Source organism: Oreochromis aureus, linkage group 1, assembly GCF_013358895.1.
Source record: "Oreochromis aureus strain Israel breed Guangdong linkage group 1, ZZ_aureus, whole genome shotgun sequence".
NCBI classification, from domain to species: Eukaryota; Metazoa; Chordata; class Actinopteri; order Cichliformes; family Cichlidae; genus Oreochromis; species Oreochromis aureus.
The window spans coordinates 21,271,854-21,298,118 of NC_052942.1; the positions used below are offsets into that span (position 1 = coordinate 21,271,854).

A 26,265-nucleotide genomic window follows, 5' to 3' on the forward strand; every position below is an offset into this window, starting at 1 on the left:
TTTCCCCCTGTAAATCAATCCAAGAATTGCAATTAAAATGTTCTCTTATGTGGTATAATTGATGCCTACCTAATCCTTTATTTGCACACCTGCCGGTGAGTCTGAATTTTTAATGAATTTCTAATTAATGCTCTTTGCACACTTGATTTATGTGTTAGCAAATTATAATGATGTTCTGTGTCCTGCTGGTAGGAGAGTTCTTCGCAGATTGGCGAGCCTCGGTGGAAATCTGAAGTTTGTTGGACACACTGTTGAATGAATAAGAGTTAATACACACATGGAGATTAGGCGCATTAACCCCGAGATCATTCATGTATTCGTCATCTGAGCCACATTTAGCGACATATATATGCCGTGGCCTATTTCTTTGGAATTGCGCGGTTCTCAAAAGGCCAAACATACATGAACGTAAATGCAGCGATTTATGTTTATCTCACACAGAGATAAACTGGTGACAGAAACTCTCCCACCAAATCGAAGGCAGCATTAGGTGGCTTTAATTCTCAGGGTCTTCCACGACACACGTGAAGTCTGGTAATGTGAGTGAAATTAAGGCCAACGAGGCCCGTCCAAACCGATGTGCAACAATACTTCTTACTGGCCTTGGATGGAAATGAAATGGATGATGAGCCATGAATTTTTAAAAACTGCTTCGCAGTGTGTAAAAATGTGGCTGTTTCAGTTTTGCTGAGTGTAACATCACATAAATGTTGAGATTTTCAATTTTTTGTAATTATAGCTTGTTACTGCTAGTAACTGTGTAGTAACAACAGGAAACTATGATTAGTATTGAACTTTCAGCCTTAATATATGAAAAACAAACCCATGGTTATTAGTGTTCCTGCACATAGCTTTTTATTATCCTTTTGCAGTTAATATATGCTTGACGCCTTTCCCCCCTCCTTTAATTTAAAGATTAATGTGTACAAATACATGTAATAAGCAAAGCCACTGAAGTGGATTATCACTTGATGGAGTGGCTGAAAATCTTGACAGCTCGACCAGAGTTGGTATATCAGATATAACCTCATCAGATAAACAGACAGTGTCACACATCTCCATTAACAGTCTTCTGGGGAAAGTACCCTTTAATACAGCTCTGCACTTGTGTAGCTGATGAGTTTGAATGAGCTCAAACTCAATGAGCATTTATTTTCTCTCTAATTTATTTGCTGTTGCATTTCATTTCCAGGCCAATTCACCCTCATAATCAGATGGCAATTAGTGAAGCATGAATCACACAGAGCAGCTCAGCTTATCTCAGCCCCCTTTCATGACACCTGCACGCTCACAACAACACGGTTTTGGAGAAGCATTCTTTTATTCCAAATAAAATCTTATTTAGTTCATTTTAAACAGCATTTCTAATTCCATCAGAACTCTGCAAAATGTAATAAAACTTGTTTCGTTGCATCATGTTTTAAAGAGGACTTCAAATATATTTTTTTTCTCGCCTGCAGGGCTCTTTACAGCATTGCAGTTTTCTGATACATGATTACATATCAACACGTGGGCCAACTCCTTCCAACAACAACTTTGGTTTTTGGTAAGAGAAAAAAAAAACTCACTATGAACATTTAAGAATCTTTAATTCACACTAGTAATAAAATTGCATTACATTTCATAAAATAAATGTTCCAGTTTATATATACAGAGAAAACAGACTGTACATACCCTCCAGTGAACCATTTCTTAAAGGAAAAGAAAACAAACCTGAAACAAATTTCACAAAACATACAAGCAATACAGTGCTCAGCTAAGCAGGCACAACTGTACATCAAAATTTGTAACTGCTCAGTGTTGAGGGGGGGGATGTGGGAGGGGCAAAAAGTTTAACATTTACAATAGAGTCCTTAGGGACTGATAAAGGGGTCTTAAAAAGTATTGCAGGCAAGCAGACAGACGCTTGTCTTTTTTCCAAGTGCAGCGGAACATCCATCTCGTGTGTAACGTGTGGAGCCGGTTGTTGCTGCCGTCGGGGTCCAACTATTGGACCTGTGTCTCAAAGCTCCCATTCAGCTGACCTTCCTCATAGTCCATTTGACACAAAATCATGTTGTTTTTTAGGAAAAACTTGTCCCCGACGCAAAACCTGTTGGCACACAAAAACAAAAGGCGAAAAAAAAAAACATTGTCAAAAAAAAAAACATTGTCAAAAACAAAACGAAAAAAGAAGATGATTAATGCTGGCATCACGACAAAGTGGTGTGTGTTTGTTGACTGTGCTCTGGCAGTGAAAACGCTGCGTTTAGGATCAGCAGGTACTGATGATTCTGTTTGATCGCACACATTTGGCTCGAGACGTTTTACCTCATGCAACGAGACTGCGGCTCGCCAGATTCGGAGTCTGTTTTGATGGCCATCGTAAAATGTGTGGCTTCAAATAAAAGTAGATTAAAACCCTAAACAGTTTCGAATCAAACAGACACATGCGCTGGCACCCAATGAAAAGCAGGTCAGCTCTCCTTGGCCTGGCAAAAGCGGCGGTGGCGCCGCAAGAGTTTCCAAGGAAACTCTGCCACGGGGTTAGCTTTTCACACACCAGTTTAGTTCCAGTGCTCGAAAACATTTTTCCTCTAAAGTCTCACAGTCAGTTGGAGAGGGAAAAATAACACATAGCAGCCTGCCCCACTGATGTTCTTCTGTGTGCTGCTGTTTGTTTGTGTGACACAGTGGACACAGCTCCATAATGTGACTGAAGGGGAGTGAAGATAAGAATACAGCTGAAAATGGCTTGGCTTTAGTAATGTGCCAGGCTGGTAACACAGTAAATAAAGCTGGTAACGGTCACAGCCGTGGCAATACTGTGCCAGATGAGACCTGGCTTTGTGTCTGCCAGCTGAGAAGAGAGACTGCAGTCATAATTCCCTTACAGCAGGTGTTCACTATGGTAACTGAATCTGGTCTGCAGAAGGTTAATGGGCTTGTGCTGTGTGGAGGAACAGGGTCACAGCACCCCTGACAAGCATGCAAAGGACGTTCTGCTTTCAGAGAGGTGCCATTACTGACAGTATATTAATGGGAAAAAGCAATATTTGGCTATGTCATATTCTGTGTACATCATACCATACAGTAGGCTTTGTGCTTGCTCCAATTCTATAATAGTTCCTATCCCTTAGGAAAACGCCATTTCACACCTGTGTCTATTCTCTTTTGTGCAACAGCACAAATCTGGAGGACGTCATTTTTTATTTTTTTTTGTGGCTCCTTTGCCTCCTCGGACAAATGAGAACAAAAGCTAATTTTACATCCCATTGGCTTAAAAGATTTACAGATCTAGCCACAAACAAGGACAAAGTGCTGGCAGCGTGACATAATAGAAAATAATTAGCAGGGCATTACAAATGCAATGCAACCTTGATTCTTGCAACACAAGCCAACCGCAATTTACTCCCCCCACCACCACCAATTATAAGCTGTGGTCTGCAATAATGTAATGAAATATAAAATTTCTTTTCCACCTGAGATTTTTTTTTAGAGCCTCCAATATTTAAGCCACTGGCCATTTTAACGCCCTATTTTTGTGTGTGTGTGTTTTTTTTCTTAAATATGCAATGTTGTTGTGCAGTTATGACCCCCATTCTTACCTCTGGTTACAAAGCTGACAGGCAAAACAGTCCAAATGGTAAACATTATCTCTGGCTCTCATCACCATTTCAAAGGCTGGGATCAGTTTACTGCAGGCTGCACAGTTCCCCGTTGTACCAAAGAGCCTGAAAGACAGAGCGCACAGACAGAGATTAACCCACCTTCTCTTTACCTAGATGCAGTAAAAAGAGCAAACAAACACGTAGCAAAACGACAGCAAGAAATGTAAAAGAAAGAAGTTCAATAAAAACGGGGGCTTTCACAGAAAAAAGAGAGAAAATCGAATTGAATGCAAAAATCTTTCTTGGCATCCAGTCGGTATATTTGTTAATGAGAGTTACAAACATAGATCTTAATTCTTGGCTAATGATCTAATTAAAATGATCACATGGTTTTAATCTCCTTCTTCAAAGAATTTCCCTCTCGCACACTGCAAAAGCAACGAAAACAGGTCTGAGGCAAACCATTTGAACTGCTGAAAGTTTTCTTCTTTCAAAACAAAACTACCTAATGAGTCTGTCTTCAACCAAATCCAGCTGGATCTTTTTTGCACAAGAGGCTACACTCTATAATGTAGTCATAAGTTCAAAAAGATTTCTGTTACAAGGATTCAGGCTCAAACCGTCGCTCTCTCGCTTTTCTCCGTCTTCCTCTTTCATTCAGAGAAGAACCTGAGACAGTGATGGTAGATGTAACCTTGAGGAGTTAACTAAATGTTTTACAGTGAACAGACTCACTGCTCAAACCTCACTGCGGCTTGTTTGGGCTTATTAGATAGGAGCCAAATGATAAAGGTCACAAACACAGCAAGAAGGCACTGGTGTAGATCTCCTCAAAGCCAAAAAAAGGAACCTCAAATTCTTTCCCCAGTCAGATTTACATTTTCATTTTCCAAGCGCCTGCCCCTATGTTTAATTTGGAGATTCTGAAGCACAGATAGATTTATATATTCTGCAGCAGGAAAAGGACCGCTTCACAGCTTTGCAAGAGGGGATAAGGCAACAGCAGATTGTCATTCCAACAGTATGTTAAACACTTTTCCCCCCCAAACTTGTAGAGCTCAGACAGAGGAGTCTCCGTGTTGATATTCTGCCTCGTTTATGCGAGTCCCATTCAGTTGCTTTCACCTTGTTAAAGAAAATGTCTATCCAGCAGCTCTGCTTCTAATTAGGGGCCACTGCCCCAGAGGAGCAGGAAAGACAGAAACAGAGGGAGAAAGGTTGTTATGTTCCATGAGAGGGATTCACAGGGTGTTAAACTGAAACATTGTTACAACTGGTTACTGTTTCAGTAACAAAAAGAAAAAAAAAATACTGAATGTTCTCATACAGTAGACATCTGCCACCCACGGGGTGCTCTGTAACTCAAAGAATGTTTTTTTCCCCTCCTCTTTAGAGAGACACAAAGACTTATCCAAACAGCTTTAAAAAATTGCAATCTCACACATTCAGTATTGATCTGAAAACAGAGCAAATACCAGTGCTACAGAACCTGACCTTGTTATCACACTATTCCAGCATTCATATTACAAGACATGAGTGAGTTTGTGTGGACAAAGCACAAGTATTGGCAACTGTGAACTGTTGAGTTTCCAGCTTATAAATTAACCCTGTTTCTCTTTTACCTGGAGAAAAAAAAGAGAAAACTCCAGAGCACCCAGAGTCATCATGACATTCAGAGACTCTTCCATGTAGTGAGCAGGTCATAGTGATGTCCTTTCTCTCCCTCAGGGAACCTAGGCTATAAAAGAGCCTAGAGAGCCTTGGTCATTTACAGCAATTGACATGCACACACCTATAGCAGCCAGAAGGATTATTCTAACCCATCTCCATTACACCCTGCTGGGCTGCAGACATGGTGCTCAGTTGATACATACAGGTTGTGAAAACGCCTGGTGGGGAAGCCCAGCTTGCTCCTGACACCAAGTTCCGCCTTCAGTCAGAGCAGCGTGTCACATCTGTGGCTAGTTTTTACTTTGCGGCTATATCTATACTCTCCACAAACCAGTAATTCAAATAGTGTGGGTATAACCTCTTTTCCACTCTATTATGAGGGTTATTTGAGCTCGCCGTTGGATACGAAACATTTACAACATAAAGCCTGCAGAACCTGGTAAACACCCACGTCTTTCAAACTCCACAGTGAGAAAGTATTCTGCTAATGGCACAAAAAAGGGGTTAGAGGCCTTCAGTATGGAAGGACGGTAACGGCTCTCATAACCGGTCTGTCTTAATCGTCTTAATAGTCTTTCATGGTAACCTGATTTCCTTATCAGCTTTGTGATTTGAAATCGCAGGCAGATATTTGGCACAGAGAAGTTGGAGTGCAAAAAAGTGCTCTCGGTAATCGCTGTGTCCCACTCATACTGTTCTTCAGCCAACAGCTGATGTGTCTGGGTTATAATGTGGCATCAACATATGGCTTAATTGAGCCCCTTGTGCTAAGAGGAGATTACAGGCTGAGTGAACTGTTCAACACACATTATACTCTTTTCTTCCTGCTCCTATGAAACTAAAAGGCAGTCAGAGAGAAACAGCAGCAGAGCATCCGAAGTAATGAGTTTCATACTAAAATGCAGTGTTAGCCAACAGATCCCAACATATTCGCACAAAAATGAAGACGCAAGCTACTCAGAGTCACCTTTAACTTGTACTAAGGTATAGATTGTGTGTGATCAAGGACTGTGCAATCATACACAACATGTATACTACAACATATATAAAACCACAAGAAACTGCATTAATTTTAACCGTCATTTTTTATAAACTTGACATGCTTCACCGCACCCAAACAGTGCATTCCACGAACATAAGCTGTAAATGGGTTTTGTTCATTAATTCATTTCATTTAAAGTAGATTTTCTTTTTGTTTGAATAGACTATTTTTGGAGGAATTCGAATGCATTGTTCTGACACATGTCCCGTATTGTAGGAGTGCAGTGGCTCATGCACTTCAATTTCCCTGGTCATTTGGATTAAATAAATCAATATTCTCTAAAGAGAAAGTGTAAAAAAAAAAAAGAAAGAAAGAAAAAAATCAACATCAACACCGTTTTTTCAGCATTTATGACTGGCAAATTTCTCCAGCTTGTAATGCACCAAGGCCTGTGTGCTTTGCTGATCAATCATCGGTATTGTAGCAGGGTTTGTAGCAAGAAGCCCTCTTTTAAAATTGAACAATTCTGTGGTTCATATAAATGGATTAAAGGGTTAGAAGTGCTGATTTGGATTGCTCACCACAGCCTATGAGGCATTCTCATATGGATTTCTAAATGGCATAATGCAGTATAAGTAAAAGCAAGCTGGATGTGCTTATTAGATGAGTGTTGTGTTTTTGCAAACTTTAAAATGTTTTTACTGGCAGTAACAGCAGAACTGAAACTGAAGTGGTAACGCTTTTAGGTATAAATACAAGTTACGTTCTGATAAAGATGTGCTAGCATCCTGCTAAATTTGCTATTGTTGATGTTTTGCAATTATTACTGTTAAGTCTTAATCTTTGTGGAAAAGATCAACAATGAACAGTAACCTTAGCTCTTAAATAATCTGTCCGAATCTCATCGTAACCACCTCGTAGTACCACATTAACCAAGTAGAGCACTTTGCTTTCAGACTGATGGCTTACTTTTGTTTCCTAAGTAGAATAGGAGGCAGAGCCTTCAGCTTACAGTTAGGTCTGGGTCAGGTGACCCTGAATCCTCCCTTAATTACGCAGCAGATAGTTACCCCTCCCTGAGCCTGGTTCTGCTGGACATTTCTTCCTGTTAAAAAGGAGCTTTTCCTTTCCACTTTCGGGGGTTGTTTGACTGATGGGGTTTTCTCTGTATTATTGTAGGGTCTTTACCTTACAATAAGAAGTGCTTTTGTTGTGCTTGTCACACTTGCATCAAGTAGTGGTTTGTGTGTGCTACTCTAACACAGCTGGAGTTCACAGGTCATTGGAGAAGTTGGTGATCAATGCAAATTCGTATAATAGCCTTGCCACCCCATAGTTTTGCAATATGGGGTGGCAAGGTAAGAAAATGTTAATGACATTTTTGTACCACTGTTGTCGTTCCATATTCTACGTCATGTCTTTAACACACACTGTGATGTTTTCAATGTGTTCTTTGCAAACAGAGATTAAACAATTTATAATTAAATATGTCAGACTGATAAATCTAAGGGTGGCAATGCTGGGATGTGAGAAAGTTACTATAATGGCTGTGAAAGAAAGACTCTCTATGCCAAACATACATTTTTACTTTAGACACTGATCACCAGTCTTGGTAAGTATTAGGATCAAGACAGCTTAAAAAACCTTAATATATCTGCAGTACAATATGCAGCAAACTGTATTATCAATAAAGTCATTTTGTGGGTTATTTAATGACCATAATTGACACCATTCAGATACACAGTGATGAGTGACACCTTAAATTGTATCTGTAGACACGTAGAGATGAGAATGTGTGTCCCTGCTTAACAATGCTGACATTACTCTTATCTCACCATCTCAAGATTATAGGCTTTGTTTGGATCACTTGCCGTCATTATTATGGCTTAGGTCTAATTATATGCATGCTGACTTTGGGTTTTTAAACAATTAAGTTGCATTTTAGGTTCTTAACTTTATAGAATTTGTATACTTGCCTTATCCCTGCTTTCTACCATCTTCAGTGCAGGGGAATGAAGCCTATTCTCGACTCCTTAAAAGAGCTCCTATTTAGTAGCTAAAAATGTAACTTTGTGTGCTGGTGTGGGATGTTGCGAGCAAAGTTGGACGGCAGGAACATAAAGGAGCTCTCCTTCCTCTGTTATTGAGTTATTACAATGGGTCTTTAGAGAAAAGAGGGCCTTCTTTAGTTCTTTCAACTCTCTGCTTTGCTAACTTCAAACCCTTAAAGCTCCTACAGTGCATCATCTGCCTCTCTGAATTGCTTCTCTCAGATTGGGCTGTGGCTCTTGAAGTTTTCTACCTGTTCTCTGAGCTCTTTGAGACTTCCCTGCCTGCATAGGGTTTGTCAGATTTCATAAAAGGGAAAACTGTTAATGCATGCGTCGCGTGTTCTGACCTTCCCCAACAGTTGTGTCTTTTTTGAAAGTGTAAACCTCTGTACAGATCTATCTCGCCTGAAAAAGAAGAGCGACTGTTTCACTTCCTCAAGGAGTAAGAAGAAGACTGATCTGAAAAACAGTCACATCCACGTGGAGCCATCCTCCATCCCATTGCTATTCAGCTGGTTTTAGGATAACTTATAATGTCCATTATCTTGAAAACGTTTTCCTCTTACAGTTAATTACACCACATTTTGATAAGTGGCTGACTATTATGTCCACTCTAATATATGAAACAGAATATTGAATTATTTCTAGCTTCATGTCCTGATGATCGTATCATCACTACATATACGAGGGGTTAAAGGTTTTACGACTTCACCAAGAGACTGACAATAAAGAAAATGCTTAATAAAGCTGCTATTCTTACAAGGAAGTTGCTTAAAAAAAGAACGATGCAGGGAACTGACATCAGGTGGATTAAAACTAAACTTTTTGATGGTGCATGGTTTTGAAGGGCACGGGAGGACACTGGCTGAGGTGTGCATTTTGTGTGTGTGTGTGTGTGTGCGCGCGCGCTGGAGTGTAATATTCAGTAAAGTGTGGGTGCATTCAATAAGTTGCTAATGCCACTGAAGGACAATCACAGATGGAGCTCCTATAATAATTAATGTGAGCATGGCAGGGTTCCAAACCCTGGGAAATAACCAAAGTGTGTTTGATCCACTGCTTGTATTTAATGAAGTGCGGGAGGCTAATTCAGTGTACAGATTTAACTTCATTACTGCAGGTGAGCAGAGCCTTCGTCTTACTACAGAGAAAAGAAGGAATGAAAAGGAAACCGGCGCTGCATGGAGACTGCATCACCTACTTTCAAATACTCTGGTCTCTCAAACTGCCTCTTTTCTATATACGCAAGGCAAGGGTTTTAATTTGTTCCATAATAGAATTCATCTCAAGCATCTCAGCCATTAAGTGTTCTGCATTTGTCGCAGGCTGAAGAGCAGGCGAGTGGGATGGATTTCATTAGACAATCTGGGGCAGCAGAGGAGCACAGGAAGCTCTCTACAGCTCCGTCCTTTTTATTCTTATTTTAGTATTCCTAACTCTTGATTCCATATGTCATTCTCTTCATTTCATCCCTTCTGTGACCTCTACATCTTAGTGGCCTAATGTGCGAGAAAGCTTTTCCTTCTCCCTTTACAGTGCCAGTAGGCACTTATGGCTTCAGGGTTGAGGTTGCTGTCCTTTCAGCTGATGTATTTTACCAAGTGAAACTCTGAGCTTCATCATTTTTGCCTTCTCCCGGTCATTTGCCCATTTATTATTACCTCATCTGCACCATCTGCCCCTTTTGGGGGCAACATCAGGTCTTAGTCAACCTCTCACTGCATCTTAAAAGCATTAACTGTGGGTGGGGACTGATGGATGGTAATGGCCTATCTCAACGTAACATCCCTAAGCGCCTCTCAAGTGGGCTGTAGGCTTCTTCCAGGTCGAAGGAAGAGCTGAAATAAAAGTGAAATGTCATTAAAAGGCATCAGTGAGGTAGAGGAAAGCCAGGTTGATTAAAGCTCTCTGTGCTGAATTTTAGTGGCTATTTAAGCGATGCTGCTCTTTTTTAATTTACCATCTTAAATTGGAATAAACTAATCAAAACTTAAATGGGTAGCAGTAAGAGATAAAAGTGAACACGCTGTGAGACAAGGAGGCAGAAGGAAAATGGAGAAAAGGGGAAGGGGGGAGGACGGTGCAGGGCAGGGTGTTTCGGGAGGAGGGGCCTAGGGCACCGGCATCTTTAAGTCGGCCCCAGGGGGATTCCCCCTCAAATAAATGGTAGGGAATGTGACCTAACGCCCAGGAAATGGTCATGTTTAATTTAACAAGCAGATGGCAGGGGTATCAGAAAGAAGGGGTGGGGGGGGCAGCACTGGTGAAGCAACAAGCCTGCCTGGAGGTTTCTCACAGCCTACAGTGCTGATACAACCAAAAACATGTCTTCATGACAGAAGCCTAGTTCACTGTTCATGTAAAGAAGAAATTCATATATGGTTGGGTATCCACGTGGTTTATCGTAGATGTTGGAACTGTGATTTGTGTTTGTGGACAATTTTTTTAAATAAAAAAGAGGAAGAAGGAAAAATGGTGTTCTAAAAATTGCCCATATTTTTCTCCTTATGCAAAACACATTAGCCTTGACCTATATACATTCTGTAAAAGAATAAGGCATCAACCTTATCTGATAGAAATTGATTTTAAAAGTGTTCGCGACTCATACTGACAAAGCACAACAAACCCTACCGGGAGGTTTATATTAGAAACTGAAAAGAGAGGAGGGAAGAAAAAAAGAACAAATAAAAAAACAACAACTCTGCGATCCTTTTGAGTCACACAATTTTTGGAACGAGATCGCTTTTGTGCTTGTTGTGAGGGGAGAAAGGTGATTGTGTGTCTTTCTTGCCTCAGGTAGTCCCTGCGACAGAGGATGAGGTTGGCTTTCGTATAGAGGGTGGAGCCCACCTCCCCCAGGCGGCAGTCGCAGCAGGCACATTTGAGACAGTCCTCATGCCAGTATTTGTCCAGGGCCTTGAGCAGGTAGCGGTCTTTAATCTTGCGATTGCAGCCAGCACACCCCTTCTGTTTCCCTTTGGGCTGGACGGAGAGCATCGGCACACCTGTAGTGATAAGGAGACAAACAGCCACGCGTGATTTACGGCCCGGGAACACGAGTGACTTTTCATGTTCTCTTTTTGATAAGCTGGCTGCTTCTCGAGGCGTCTAAGCCTGGCCTCGCACACGGCCACAGCACACTGCCTACCTGCTTCATATGCATTAAAGAAAACATTCTTCCATGTAGATAGGCACACAGGTCACATTGGACTACAAAGCCTCGACTTACTTGTTCCACTAAGAACATGCTGTAATACAAAAAGTTACATGATCACTGGCAGCAGGCTTCAGAGGACCGAGCACGTCTCAGGTAGTTCTCAGAGTTATTTTGCTTACCGAGGTATTTACAACAAGCTGCGTAGTATGTTAGTGACCTATCATTTCATCAAAGCCCATTTCACTCAACTGTCCACAGCTGTAAAAGCTCCTCGTGGGCTTTGTTTGGTATAGATTAACATTAACCTTTTAAAAAGCCTCTGACCACAAAAACGTTGCTACCAGACCCCAGTGAGATATGTTATGGCCTAAGTGCCTTTTAGCACACGCGGGGACACACACACAGACACGGACTCATATACACACGTGTGTGTGCGCACACAAATCGCCAACACACACAGTGCTCTCTGCTCAGAGCATTACAGCCTTTCCTCCTTTTACACTTATCTGTACTCATGTGTCTGCAATGAGCGAGCCTAAGTTACCAAACTCGCAAATTGCCCTGCTGTCACGCAGGTCCCCTTTAAGTGCGCCTTTTAGCCTCCTAAAGGACAAATAAAGTCCATTTAATAACTGCACTAAACACTAATAGTCTATGTGTGGTTGACATTTGTGTTTGGACTAAAAGCCCCCCTCAGGCCACTGCTGGTACAGAGGCAGGGGTGCGCAGCTCCCCTCTGTAGCACTAACAGGTCTGCCACAGCTGAAAGCACAAGACAACAGCTCTTAAGACACTCTCTCACACACTGAGCTATTGATCCATCTAAAAGAACACACAGTGGACGCCACTTGCCACTCTACTTTCAAAACACATTTCTCTCCTCCTCTCTCTCGAAAAAAGAAAAAAAAAGACTGGACAGTCTGCAACATGGGGGGTCAGGCCAACATTTTGTATGTGTGGGCATCTGTAAAGGGCCCCATTTTAAAGACGGGTTATACAGAGTTTTATATGAAATGTCACTGCTGCACTTTAGAGTTGTGCATGCGGTCCAAACCCGATATATTTTTATATATACACACACACAGGTGTTTCTCAGGGATGAAAGTATGCAAACGTGTGACATATTGTGTAGTTGTGTTATGTTAAGTGTGAATAAGGTCATCCTGTAGTTGGATCCGTTTTAACTTCTGCAGTTTACTGAGCGATACACACAACTTCAGCTGGTAACAAGGGACTGCTTCGCTCCGCGCTGTTTTTCTCAGCTCAATCTGTCAAGTTCGCTCTCCTTCACAGAAATCTTACACCGCTTTTCAGCAGAACTTCTTTGGAACAGAAAATCATTATCATTCTCCCTGCCTTTTTTCTCCTTCTTTCACATGCTCTCACACGCAAGCAAGTGGACCCACAAAGTACCTCATTGGATCCAGATTTGCGCTGCAATTTTTTAAGGGCCATCCGCACATCAATAATGCTATGACTGTAATACAAATAGCACCCTTTTTTTAAAGAAGGAGGTGAAGGGAATAGCAGGGCTTGTTAGTCAAATTTATGACTTTGGTTTATATGTCAGTAAGTGCTCTGGTGGTGTTGAGCCGTCTTATTTCTTTATCAGAAGTAGAAAGGAGAGGCTAATTGGTCCAGTGCTGGTGATGTGAGCCATCAATTAGTGTTCTGCCTGCCCTCCAGCTCCCTCGTCTCCCTCCTTCCCAAAACAGACCCCTTGAAGCTGCCGCATTAGGATCACAAAACCTGCTATAAATACCAATGTTCAGTGTAAATGAAGCTAAAAAGCTTCAAATTCAAGCCACACTGGATAAGGGCGGACTCTTCTACCTGTATTTCATGGCTTGTTAGGGGAGCTCTCTGCAGGTATGCCAACAGTGCTCGCCTGACAGGCTTCTACAGAACTAAAAACAGTCTTAATGAGGAGAGAGAAAATGCCTGTGTGTGTGTGTGTGTGTGTGTTTCAGAGGTTGTGCAAAGAAAAATATAGAAGTTGCTGCATTTCCCTCAGGGATTTCAAAAATCTTTAATTTGCCTTTTATGACACCTAATTAGTTATTCTACTCAAAATCTTTGCTTTAAATAAGAGAACTAATTATACAAAAAGGTCGTTCCTCCACCTCCGGAGGGCTACTCGTAATTGGTCGAGACCACCACCACCCGCAACACTTCCCTTAAACATATCGCGTGTGTTTTACATCACATTTGAAAAGGCCAAAGCTTAACCCGTCATGGAGTTACTGTGTGCTGCTCAACACTTTTTTTTTTTTTTTTTAACTAAAACGCTTCTCGGCATCATTAAGGTGACAAAACAGACTGTTTCTTCATGTCACAGAGGTTTCTCTGTTTCTTTATGCATATGTCCCGGTCCTTTAGGCCTAACTAAGAAAGACACCTCAGCAGAGGAACGTCAAATGTCTGCCAAGAAACCAATATGCCTCTTCCTTGCAGCAACACTGGGGAGGGGGAAAGAAAAAAACCAAAAAAAACACAAGTTTGATGTCTTCTACCAAAGCAGCCTCTGGAAAACGGCTTTAATAGTAGTGTAGCAAGCAGTAGCTAAAACCTACTAAACAAAGAGCGGTGACAGAAAAAAAATGATTGTGTAAAGTAAATGTCTTTTCAATTCCCTTAATGCCATGAGACATTTTCTTGCACCTGTCACCACTCCCGGCGCTCTGTGAAACGGTGGAGTAGAACAGACCCTCCAAAGCTTGCCACCTCCCAGAAAGAAAAGCTGCATTATGAAAGGAAGCAGCAGACTAGGAGGCAGCCTCCACTTAATCCAATCCATTTAACAGATACAAGTGCCACTGACCTTCCAGTGTCATTTGATGTTACCAAAAGCATGCCTCTCCACATCACGATTCATTCTCCAACAAGGGATGCATTTTACCCCTCAAAGTGGAGAGACAGCACTTGGCCTGCCAAATATCCTTCCTGAGGAGAAATTTAATTTGCCATTAGCACTGTGTGAAAATGCCTGTCATCTCCCTCTTTTTTCCCCCCCTTTAAAGATTGTATCTTTCAGGAATATGTACAGTTAGTTTTACTCAAGCCAAGCAGTCTGTCAAAGCATGTATTTCCCATTATAGATAGCATCCGATTTCTGTTACCCCATTTACACTTCCATCTGTAGAGCTATCAACAAAATCACATCAGTCCACTAACCTTTCTGATATATTTAAGGTTTTAAAAGAAAATACGCTGGATGGAGCACTCAAGGAAATACAGGGGAGGAAAATGGAAAAATACAATTATCACACAGACATGGGAAAACCTGTAAAAAAAAAACAAAAAAAACCCTACAATTTGCCCCAAACTCCCTTTCCCCTCCCCATCGTTACCATTAAAGTGTTGGTTGCTATTTTAAAACAAGTGAGCAGGTGCTTGAATGGTATTCCGCATACACTAATTTATACGAATCCCGGAGCCACCATCAGCTATGCTGTGTCATTTCATGCAGACTAAAAGGAAGACTGGTTATTGTCTTGTATCAGCTTCTGTGGGCGTAAAGGTGTGGGAATGATAATATTAGTCTGAATAATCACCTGCTAAAATCAGCACTGTTTCTTCTTATATTAAATTTACAATGAAAGAAAAAGAAAACTTGACAGTAAATGTTTATTCACTAAAGAACTAAACTGATTTCATATCAGAAATAGCTTTAAAACAATATAATTTTAATGTTGATTAGCCAGTTGTCTCATTTGATAGGGAAATGAACTCACAAATTCACCCCTTCACTAGTCTACTGCTGTGCATGCACACACACCCACACACACTCCCAGTGGAACAGCTGCTCTCACAGGCACTCAACCTTTAATGGCAGAAAGGACAGTTACATCTGCTTCTCTGTTTGTTAAATGTCTTTTGATCAATTAAAAGCTCTGACGCCATGGTGCGATGCAGACTTTGCTGGTTCACGGGGAGGTAAAGGATCTTGATGAGACTCGCTCAGCCTTCCTGACACATGGGGAGGGAGGTGGTCTTTCAAGGAAGTGGAAGCTGGCCCTGGGTGGGCCTCTTCTCGGGGGCCCCTATAATTCCAACTCCCAGCTGCACTAAATAAGAACGCGTTAGCCACCAGCGTGGTGAATACACAGAGCGCGATGCTCGGGGAAATTAGATACTGTATTAGCAAATGATTGCATTTATCGGGAACAAGCGCATGTGTCATTATCCCCACCACCACCACCCTCTCCTTTATTCAAACCACTCCTGCACAAGACATCGGGCCGGATATTAACCGAGTCTTTAAACTGCTGCATGAAGTTACAAACGATACGCGACTGAGCTTAAATAGCTCGAAAAAGTGAAGAATAGTAGAAAAAACTCAAAACTTACTGTGCTGATTTTGGTCTAGTTCTTTATCCAAGTGTTTTGTGCTTCAGCCGTGTTGTGGCCTTGGCATTGGAAAATAAAATTTGTCCCTGGGCCAAGGTGTCTGCCACTGAGGTTAATAGGCATCTCATGCAGATGTCTTGCTATTGTGCGCATAAATCAGCCCCTTTTCATTCAGCTTCCATCATTGCTGTAATTGAGTCCGTAGACGTGTTTTTATATCTCCGAGACAAAATACAAGACATCTGGTAATAATATCAGCTGGAATAGACATGTCAGTCGAAAGCAGAGTGATGAGCACATTCTGAATGATAAACAAAATAAAGAACACTGAATCATGTGCCTATCGTTAGCTGGCGCATATGCAAGGAGCAAAAGAAGAGATATGCATGAACACGTGCATATGCTCTCTCGAATTAGGCCCAAGTCAATATTACATTTCATACTGGCTGTGTTTTTTTGTTTTTCCCCCCTCTCATAATTTGCTCTAAGAGCCTTCTATGTTACCGTGCGGCATGCTACTTTTCCAGATGGTTGTGTATGAATGCTAGGGTCTGTGAGGTGATTTCTGGGACTGTATGCATGCTATGATTATGACATAATTAACACCCACAGTAAGTGGGAGAGAGCAGACAGGGCTGGTGCAGTTGAGGAGGGGACTGTTCATTAACAAGATGCACTCTCTCAAACTTTGCAGCTTGCTGTGGCTAATAAGCCCCGCTGAAACGGAGCCCAGCCGTCCCTTGCATTGACCCTGGCACTGCCCAGGATAAGGGAGGGTTTTGTCTCCTGGAATAATTGCTCTTTTCACATGTTACAAGTGTCCTGACCCCCACGGTCGGCAGCCACTTTCCCTACCATAATTACTCCTGATCCGCTCCAAATGAGTCAGGCACATTAGGGCTGCAATAACACTGGCCCAGCTTCAAGCGCGGCATGGGGAGTCTCAGCAGAGCAGCCTGGAACAGGGCTGCCTTTTCTCCCAGCCTACGGTCATTTCCATCACGTCAGAGGTGCATTTCTTACACTTGAAGTCAGCACGAAGGCCCTAGGCCCTTTTTCTAAAGGCTTACAGAAGGTATTGTTAGCTCCTGGTGCTCACTACTCACTGTGGTTTGGCTGCACACTCCATCCCAATTAACGGAAAACTTCATTAGGGTGCTTTTTTTCCACACTTTTCAGCCCCCTATTATTTTTAATTTATTCACATGGGGTTAATTAAAAGAAATGTATCACAGAGATATGCAACAGCTTTCTAATTAAATTCATTGCTGCTTTTTTTTTTTTCAAGACATGAAACTGGCAGAGTTTCCAAATTATTACAGAAGGCGACTTGTTCCAACACTTGGTTGCTCAGTAGTAGGTTGAGATTAGAGCTCTGCAAGGTAAGCTGTCAACAGCAGAAAGAGAGTGAGGGGGAAAGAATGAGGAAAAAGAAAATGAGAGTGGGGGATTAAGATGAATGAGGAGGAGGAGAAGAGACACAAAAAACAGCCATGGTTTGATCGTGCAGTTTTACTCCAAATAAACCCCAAGAGAGGTCTTAAAGAAGGAAGACTGTCAGTGTTGACAGATCAAGGAGACCATTTGATATTTCATCCAGCCAATCACATGTGGGCTCACTGTTGAGCTTTGTCTGCCGTTGGTCTAAGGTGTTTAGTTCTCGAAACCTGCCATTTCGCAGCTTTTCATTTAAGTGCAAGCTGTCAATAATCGAGAAGGTGAATGCATCTTCATCTCAGCTGAGTACAGTAGGCACAAGATCAACTGACATTTCCCCCAGAGTCTCCATTTGAGATTGAATAAAGTTTTTTTTTTTAAATCTATATATTGTCAAACTAGATACTTTTAAACCTTTATAGAAGAGGCAATCTTATCTGCCACTTTCTGATTCCTGTCAAGAAAAAAAGAAAGAAAGAAATCAAACCATTAGACCCGTCACAGCCACTTTCCGCCATCCGGAACAGAATGCACAAACACTTTTTAGTCCACATTAAAAATGCATTTGGAGATGGAAAAATGGAGCCCTCTAAAGTTTGTGTCACTCATGAGGTCAGGAAGTGATGTACGAAATCCTTCCCACTCCCCAGCAATTACTGCACACTTATTATTTCAAAGGATATGCCAGGAGACAGGTGTGCCATTCAGGGTCCTCGGTGTGTTGAAAATGGAAGGGAAGAAGGAACACCATACTGTGGTGCACTATGTGAGGTTCTTTAATCTTGAATAATGCAAATTCCCCACAGGGGGCAGTTATTTGGCAGCACAGGCCTCTAATGTCATTCAAGCACCTACTCCCACACCTGATGGGGTAAATAATGAGGGAGGTTGGGTGCACAATTAGAGAAAGAGGTCTTCATGAAGAAGCTGTCTCGCAAAGTCGGGCCTGTCCCAAAACTCTCAAAAGGGAAACGCCATAGAGGATATTTGATGTTTCATTATGAAAATGGTCTTAATGAATACGTTTGAATACTATTTTATTACCCCGTAATATAAAAGAGCTATGCCATTCCCTCTAGGAGTAATTCCTGTTGCTGGCTAAAATCAAATGGCTGGTCAAATGAAATGTAATAAAATGAAATGAAAGGTAATGTGATTGAAACGGGGGCCAAAAGTGTCTGAGGAACAGGTTTAACTTTAACTTCATTGGGAAAACACACACACACACACACACACACACACACACACAAATGGCATTATTTGATAAGAAGCTGTATTTGCAAATACTCAGATAGTCAATATCAAAAGCCTAATCTGTTAACTCTAAGGGGCAACAAAAAGGCTGTCTTAATCACGGGCTTTAATTAGCTATTTAAGATTTTATTAACTAAAGGTCAACCAATGAGGGGTTAGCTCTCAGCAAGTTGGCTCTTATTTAAGTGAAGGCACCCCAGGCTCTTCTATTTACCAACAAGATAATTGCAATATCTTAATAAAGTGTGACAGCTCCACCCTCCTTTCCTTTGGATTCCTCTATTTCATGCTATAAATCAGCTATAAGGGTTTTTTTAATTTTGATGTTTTGGGTATAAATAAAAAAGAAACTCAAGCATCAGTTTAAGTATTTCAGTACGTGTCATTTTAAGCTGTGTAAAACATTAGAACAAAAAATTTTATGGCAAATTTATGACAAAAATTAAGTTACCCGGAAAGAATAAAACAAATTTTTCAGAAACCTTGAATCTGCTTAAATCTTTTTTCAGAAGTTGAGAGCGGAGTGAAGTTAGTCTGAAAGTTTAAAAGCCCCGCTAGCAGCCCCTAGAGGCTGCGCTGCTCCTTACACTTACAGGAACAAAGTCTCTTTCACTGACCAGTGAACACTAACACCCTAAGAAACAAATCCACACAGGCAGGGCCAGAGACAGATGAAAATGTACAACAATCAGGGTTTCTGCAAACGGGAAATATGACAACGGCAAAAACTAATAACTAATAGCTAATAACGCCTTATTGATTTCCAAGCACCGATTGGCCAATTTTGATGACTTTTAGTGAGGGCAGTGGCAGAGGTTTATCTCATCTGAGATCCGGTTTCATGAATTTGTATGACTGGATTTTTGCTCATAGATAGTGTGATGAAGGATTGAAAGATCAAACCAAACAAAAACACATATACACAATTAGGATTTCTTTGTTACCTTTGCAGAAAGCATTAATAAATATCAAAGTAAAAAGGAGGAGTAAGTAGTAATCAATATGTCATATTGATATAGCTGATAGATTCTTTAAAATCTCCGAATAGGGTTTTGCCATTAAAAAAACACATGTCTGCACACTTTTAAAAATATGCATCAAGGGATTAAATCAGGAGGGTTTAAATAAAATGTAGGTTAGTTTGATTCATGACACAAGAAAGCCTTAAGAGGCTGATAAGACTCGAGAGTCGGGTCAAACATGATTCAGAACGCACCATCGTAATCAAACAAACATAAACATCCATTTATATTTCAGGTTTAAAATCTTTCCAAATGTCATTTACGTTTTCTCCCCCCCCCATTGTAGCAAAGCTGCTGAAGAACGATAGTTGGTGGCTTTGTAGTTTTGACATCTGCTCATCTCAAGAACTTTGCTGCATGTCATTCGTCTTTCCCATGTCTCCTGTCTTCCTTTTCTAAGCCTATGATGACAGAATAAAGGAGAAATGATTTTTCTTTCTCTCAGCGAGCAAAGAATGAGCTTTACAGAGTGCAGAACGACACAAGCACCAGCCGTGAGCATGCAACCGGTAAACAGGTGAATAAATAACTTCATGTTAAAAAAAAAACAAAAACAAAACAACAACAGGAAAAAAATAACTGATGAGATGTTGCAGGAAGTGTGTGCATGTATGTTTGCAGAGGCATCAGTGTATCGGGTTTTTTCCCCTCGCCACGTAAACATGAGTGCAGTCAATAACTGTTGGAGGGAGTCGGCTTTACGGTGACAGGTAGCAGTGAGACTTGCTTTCAACAGGTTCAAACAGATGAAGCAGTATCGTATATACAGTGTATACGCATGTATAGTGTTAGTTATTCAATCAGTGTTGACACCAGTAAAGCGGCTCATCTAATATTTTTAGATGTATTCTTCTGCATTTGCCTCTGAACTTGCACTAAGACACAAGGTTTCCCCCAGTGTCTGTGACTCATCTCAGCTTGTTAGAATATATGCAGATTTGGGAAAATGCTGCATTGGTCCTGCTCATTTTATACTGGCTGAATCTCACCAGTCTCGCAATATTCCTGTTGATGCTGAAAACATCGTTTTTGAAGTGAATAAAAACAAGCCAAAAACAAAAAAGGGGGTCAGACTTGGGACAACACAACAGGGATGGTCTGTTCTCTGTGATGCATGTGGTGGCAGCAGATCTTGTTGTGAGAATTTGTATGATAACATAGCTAGCATGTGGCCTCTGGCAATAATAAAAGGGATGCTCTTACAGCTCAAGAGTGCATAATTGAGTTTGTGTGCCACACTGATGAGTGCAGCAATTTACATCGGAGGCAGGTGGGCGCGCTCGCTAACACGCGTCTCTTAAGTCTCAGTTCAGTCTCTTTGAATTCCACTTAGATCATGGAAAGTGATACAAATCTCCCGCACTCGTAAAATATGAAACGATCAGGACTGATAGGGATCTAGAGGTTTTAGTGGTGACAGACGAAATTGTCTCTTGTGAGGCTTCTGCATTTGTAAGATCAGGCTCAGATTAGATGGAATTAAACACTCGCAGCTGAAAATTGTATTAATGTGATTTTGTGTGCATTTTTTTTTTCTTCTGAGCTCAGCTAAAATGAATAAAGTGAAATGATTTACATGGACAGCCAAAACAGTGAGGGTGTAAGACTGTTGCTTGTACCATTTTGTTACATATTTATAAAAAATTAATTTAAAAAAGCACTACGTTACACTTGTAAATGTTTCAAATACTCAACCGCCTCCTGACAAACTGTGTGTAAAAGTTCAATACAGGCAATGCAGGAGCCTATAATAAAGCTTAATAAAAAAAATAAAAAAAACTGTACTGACTTAAGAAATATCAAACGAAGCAATGTGTTTGTAATATTGTTCAAGCCCTAGAGCACCAAAGCCAGATGTAATTTCAATATTTGAAATGGGCAAGTTTAATTTTGAAGTAAGACCAAACCAATAAGCTGAGAAAATAGCAAATACGAGAGAGCAAATTGCATTCCTTTGTAAAAGTGAAAAGACTTAAGGAACATATAAAAGTAATCTCCAACTGGAAATTAGAAATCAACCCTCAGAAAGCAAATAACAGAAAAGAAATATTACTGTCCACTTTCTAAATCAATATAACATCGCTACAAGACAGTATTACCATGGTAACACTGGTAAAGAATGAAGCAATTCTTATTATTTCAAAATAAAAATCGGAGCCCGAAGCCCAAGTTTTATTACAGCAGCTGACAGAAAGATCGCCAGTCTGTATTCATCTGGAGCACAGCTTTTCAATCACATGCTTTATGAATGTACACATTTTTAGTGGACAGGTTGATAACAGGATCTTAAATTAACAAGCACGGGTAACTGGAAACTTATCAGTAGCTGGAGGTTTTTTTTCTCCTGTTTTTTCCCCCCCGCCCTTTGGTTCAGGTCTGTAAAGAGTATACTGTAGTTATGGTAATGTTCAGCAGAAAGATGCCTTCAGCGTGGACCCACTTTCTTCTCCTGCAGTGTACGAAGAAAGAGAGAAAACGGCTGAGTTGCTTTTTCCACCCCTCTCAAATTATACGCAAATTGGAACCTCATATCGCAGGGTAAAATAAAATGTTGACAGTGAATATTTTGGTACATGTTGCTATTCATTGCCCACTATAACCTGCATATTAGGTCACTTCACAGAGCAGTGCCTGTGTTCCTACTGCAGTCGTCCTCTGTGCTCCCAGACTCAGGGCTCTGCTAGATAATATACATACAAGGATAATGACCTAATCATCTGAGAGTAAGGAGCTAAGTTTACACACAGTATCCACAGGTATCTGCATCCAACATGAAACCATTCAGAACGAGTATTTCAATGACAGCTGACAGGGGTGCGTCACAAATTTTTATTTTACATTTTCGACTCGTGACAAACTTGTGCAGTGGGAAAAGAACTGGTATCAGTCACAGAGGCTCGTTTCTGGTAATTGCTTTTGCAGCACAAATTGTTGCAGACTTTTCTAAGAGGAGTCAGAGTTCAAAAACGGTCTGCCAAACAAGCAGCATCATTACTTTGTTGCCAACTTGGATCGCTGGCTTTGAACACGAGAACAGACACACTGATGATCTGTTTTATAGGCCGCGTACGGACTGAAATATGAACACTTAGGCGACTCGCACACGGGCATAGTAGTACATCAATCAAGGAAACAAAAAACAAATAAACTAACAAAAAAAACCAAAACAACAATGCAGAGCAAGCACACATAAACACACATGTGGCCACCTAGACCCACACCTCCACTGCCACAAACGCGCGCATCTGTTTGCGCAGGCACTAAGTGGATACATTAGACGTGAAGGTTGAATTGACAAGCCTATAACTTTGGAGCCAATAAACGCTAAGAGGCATCATAGAGAAAGAGACCAGATCCGAGCTGCTCTGCTGACAACCTGGCCAAAATGCTGGAGCTGCTGGTTGGACCCAGCAAATAAAGGGTGAAGCTTTTAGGCAATGAGCAGCAGGTGATCTCAGCTTTTCTGCAAGTCCTAATGCTCCTAAAAGCCTCTCTCCCTGGTTCTGTAATTGGGCATCAGTAGTTAATGTAGTATTGACTGCATTACATGCTCCTGTGCATCCTTTCCCACTAATGCCATTTGCATCACCTTGTACATTTACCATATTGCTTAGCCAATAACTGTTAAAAGCAATCTGAATCATGAATCATATAGGGAACTTTTAGCAAGACAGACATCCAAAGGAGACAATTTACAGTTGAGTTAATTTGAGTACATTAGCAGCACAACATGGATTCAGCCAGACAGACCAATTTATGTCTCTACCGCAGTCCTTTTATTGGTTTTTGGATGTGTAAGTGAAAGGATGCTCCTCTAAGATGAATGAAAGATCCATTTTCAAACATAAATAATGGGTCACAGATGCATCCATTACTTTTGGAGGAGGAGGAGCCCTGCATAAACTGGAGTGTACAAGAGAAATATCCCGTACTTTGAGAAATAACACGCACACACACACGCACACACGGGGAAAAAAGAAGTGTTTTATGGTTGTGGTGGCTGTCAGCGTGCATGCCAGCAGGTGGTCTGTATTGTCAGCAAATCGACCTCAAAATACTCTTAAAGAAGTGACAGAATAAAGACATGCAACACACACCTACTTGGGTTTTAGTTCATCTCGATCAGGTTGTGCAAATGTGTTCAGAGCATATGCACTAAACAGACCCGAATGTGACGGATGCACTGCACACATCTCAACATCGGCTTAATCCAAAATGGGACGTCATTAGAGGCGAATTTGATTTAAATTAAAATTAATTAGATTGCCTCACCCATTAACCTAAATACATTGAAATAGATAAGTAATGCAAGTAGGCCTATTTGGATGGAAAGTGAGCGAACGCTGCACAGGCGCTATCCATAATTTGCAATCAAGTTAAAAGCACTCTGCTGTCATCTCCCATCCCGTGGTGATGTCAAAGGGCTGCCTCGCCAACTTCACAGACGCAAAAAGCACTTAGGAGGAGGAAAGAAAAGAGGAGCCACATGCACTGCAGTCTGTGTGGAGTATCATCAAACTCTGGCTCACACGTCAAAAAAAAGAAAGACAAAAAAAAAGCTGCAAACAAATCCCGTTTATAATAAACTCTCCCTAACTGAACTGCAGTTTGGCATTTGTAGGGTTTTTGTGGAAGAGCGCATCAACTTCGTGGTACAGAAAGCACATACGATATTGTTAGTTAACAAAAAAAGGAGGGGAGAGGAGGAGAAAAAATCGCCCGGACCCCATCGTGACTGAATGGGGTTGAAAAAGCCAGCGTTAAGCGGAGGCTGCCGGTGCACAGGGTCCGGGGGGCGACGGGGAAAAAACACTCAGCGTGTAAAATGTCAGTAGTTTGCCGCGTTACTCCCTAGGTTATAGCATCCTACGGTGGTAGACGTTACTCACCCTCTTCCTTGTCCAACACCATCGTCCTGAGGAACGAGGAGTCCTTCCTCGGGCGATCCGTCCTCGGCTCCAGCAGGCTGCACCGCTCGGTGTGCTCACAGCTTCTCCTGGAAATGGCTTTGAAACGCGCGGTTGACTAGACTACGCCTCGATAAACCGAAACCCTGGAAAGATGAATTGCCGTCTGCGCGTTTTCTCCCTCCTATCAATAATAATTCACACACGGAATACGGCGATAAACACGACGAGAAACCCCTATCCGGACTGAAGTGCAGCGCAAACAAATAGCGATCAAACAGCGTCGGTTGCTCTTGATAAATTCCATGCGAATAGAATAAAAAAAGAAAAAAAAGAGGAGGAGGGGGGCAAAAACAATGAAAAGCGATACAAATCTAGTGTCGCCTATCTGTAACTGTGCACACACGGTCGGATCAGACGCTCAGACTGAACGGCTGAGCTCTCCTCGCTTCTTAATATTCTCTCTTTCCCGTTCTCATTTGCTCCGAAACGGCAACTATATTCAAACAAATCCAATTGCAAATCTGACAACTGCTAAAAGCAAACTCGCGCCGCCTCTCTCCCAGTTTATGTGCCGCGCTCGCCTCTGCTGCTACTGAATAAATGCGCGCAGTTTCCAGAGACTCTCGGATTCCCCTGTTAATTAAATCAATTCATTATGCTCAGATCTGATTAGCAGCCCTTCCCCCCTCTTTGAATCAATTATTCAATACACAAACATAATTGCTTGTGCCAGAGGTGTCTAAGTATTAGCTTATTTAACTCCAAGGACACTAATTACCCCTAGGGCAAGGGAACTTTTCTCATTAATTCTGACAAAACACAAAAGCACAGCTAAGGGAAAGTGTGTGTATGTGTGTGTGTGCGTGTATGTAACTGGTCCGCCTGCCAGTCTGAATGTGCGCGATCGAGAGGGAGAAAGAAGGAGAGCGCGCATGCACCTAAGTTGGTATTGATGCACGTGCGCACGCACGCGGGTGCATGTTTCAGGGAGAATGAGAGAGAGGGAGAGAGGAAGAGAGACATTGAAGGAGAGCAATAGTGCTTCACTGGTACAGTTTGAGTAAACATAAAACGCGCTCATTGTTTTTTTTTCTTTTCCCCCTTCTCCCTACTTTTTTTCTTCTGCAGAATTTAATAGAAATAGCATCTAATTGTGGTCTGTTTAGCAGTTAATTAGTGTCCAGACACAGTTATCATACAGGCTGCAGATAAACAGTCGTTTCAAAAGACAGCACAACAGATGGGCTGCGTTTTTGATTAGTGGGTAGATAGAAGGTTCAGTTTCGAATCTGGTAATATAATTGTTGCCTGTTATTGCCAAGATGAAAGTGTTGCTGTTTCATGGTGGAGCCTTAAATAGCACCACTTTCACTTGCCCTGCGGAGACTGTTAACCAATTAAGGGTGAGATCCAACAAAGATTAGCCATTTAGGAGAGTAGAGTGGAGTATAGCTACAATAATGTAGGTTCGTCAGCAGCCAGCAGGCTGTCTGTGGTGTGAGCTCGCTCAGTCTGTCCTTGCCTTCTGTTACATTTTGCACACATATTACAGACCTCCTCCAGGCATATCATCATTAGCTCCCATATAAGCAAATTATTGTAATAAACAATTGCGATAATAATGCAATTTCTATTCAAAACTGTTTCGGAGCACATTTTCAGTAACTTTGCCGTGGTGAAAGCTTATCTGTGAGATAAAACTTTGATGACGAAGCGCGAGCTAAACTGCACCGGTTTTGAGTTGATTATAGGTTCTGTTTTAACACTAGTCTGCAGTGGATGAACTATGCATGCTTTATTATTCTGTAATTATCCTGCTCTGCTTTTGAAATAAACATTTT

At 41.4% G+C, this 26,265-nt stretch overlaps 1 protein-coding gene across 1 annotated transcript; it reads right to left on the bottom strand.

Moving 5' to 3' along the window:
* Positions 1 to 1,093: 1,093 nt before the first annotated feature.
* Positions 1,094 to 25,193, bottom strand: lmo1 (LIM domain only 1). Its single transcript, XM_031748732.2, has 4 exons — positions 24,404 to 25,193; positions 11,086 to 11,299; positions 3,588 to 3,713; positions 1,094 to 2,092 (listed from the first exon to the last, which is right to left on the bottom strand). The coding sequence occupies exons 1-4, from the start codon at positions 24,423 to 24,425 to the stop codon at positions 1,987 to 1,989; spliced, it is 468 nt and encodes a 155-aa protein (XP_031604592.1). The 5' UTR covers positions 24,426 to 25,193; the 3' UTR covers positions 1,094 to 1,986.
* Positions 25,194 to 26,265: the final 1,072 nt, after the last annotated feature.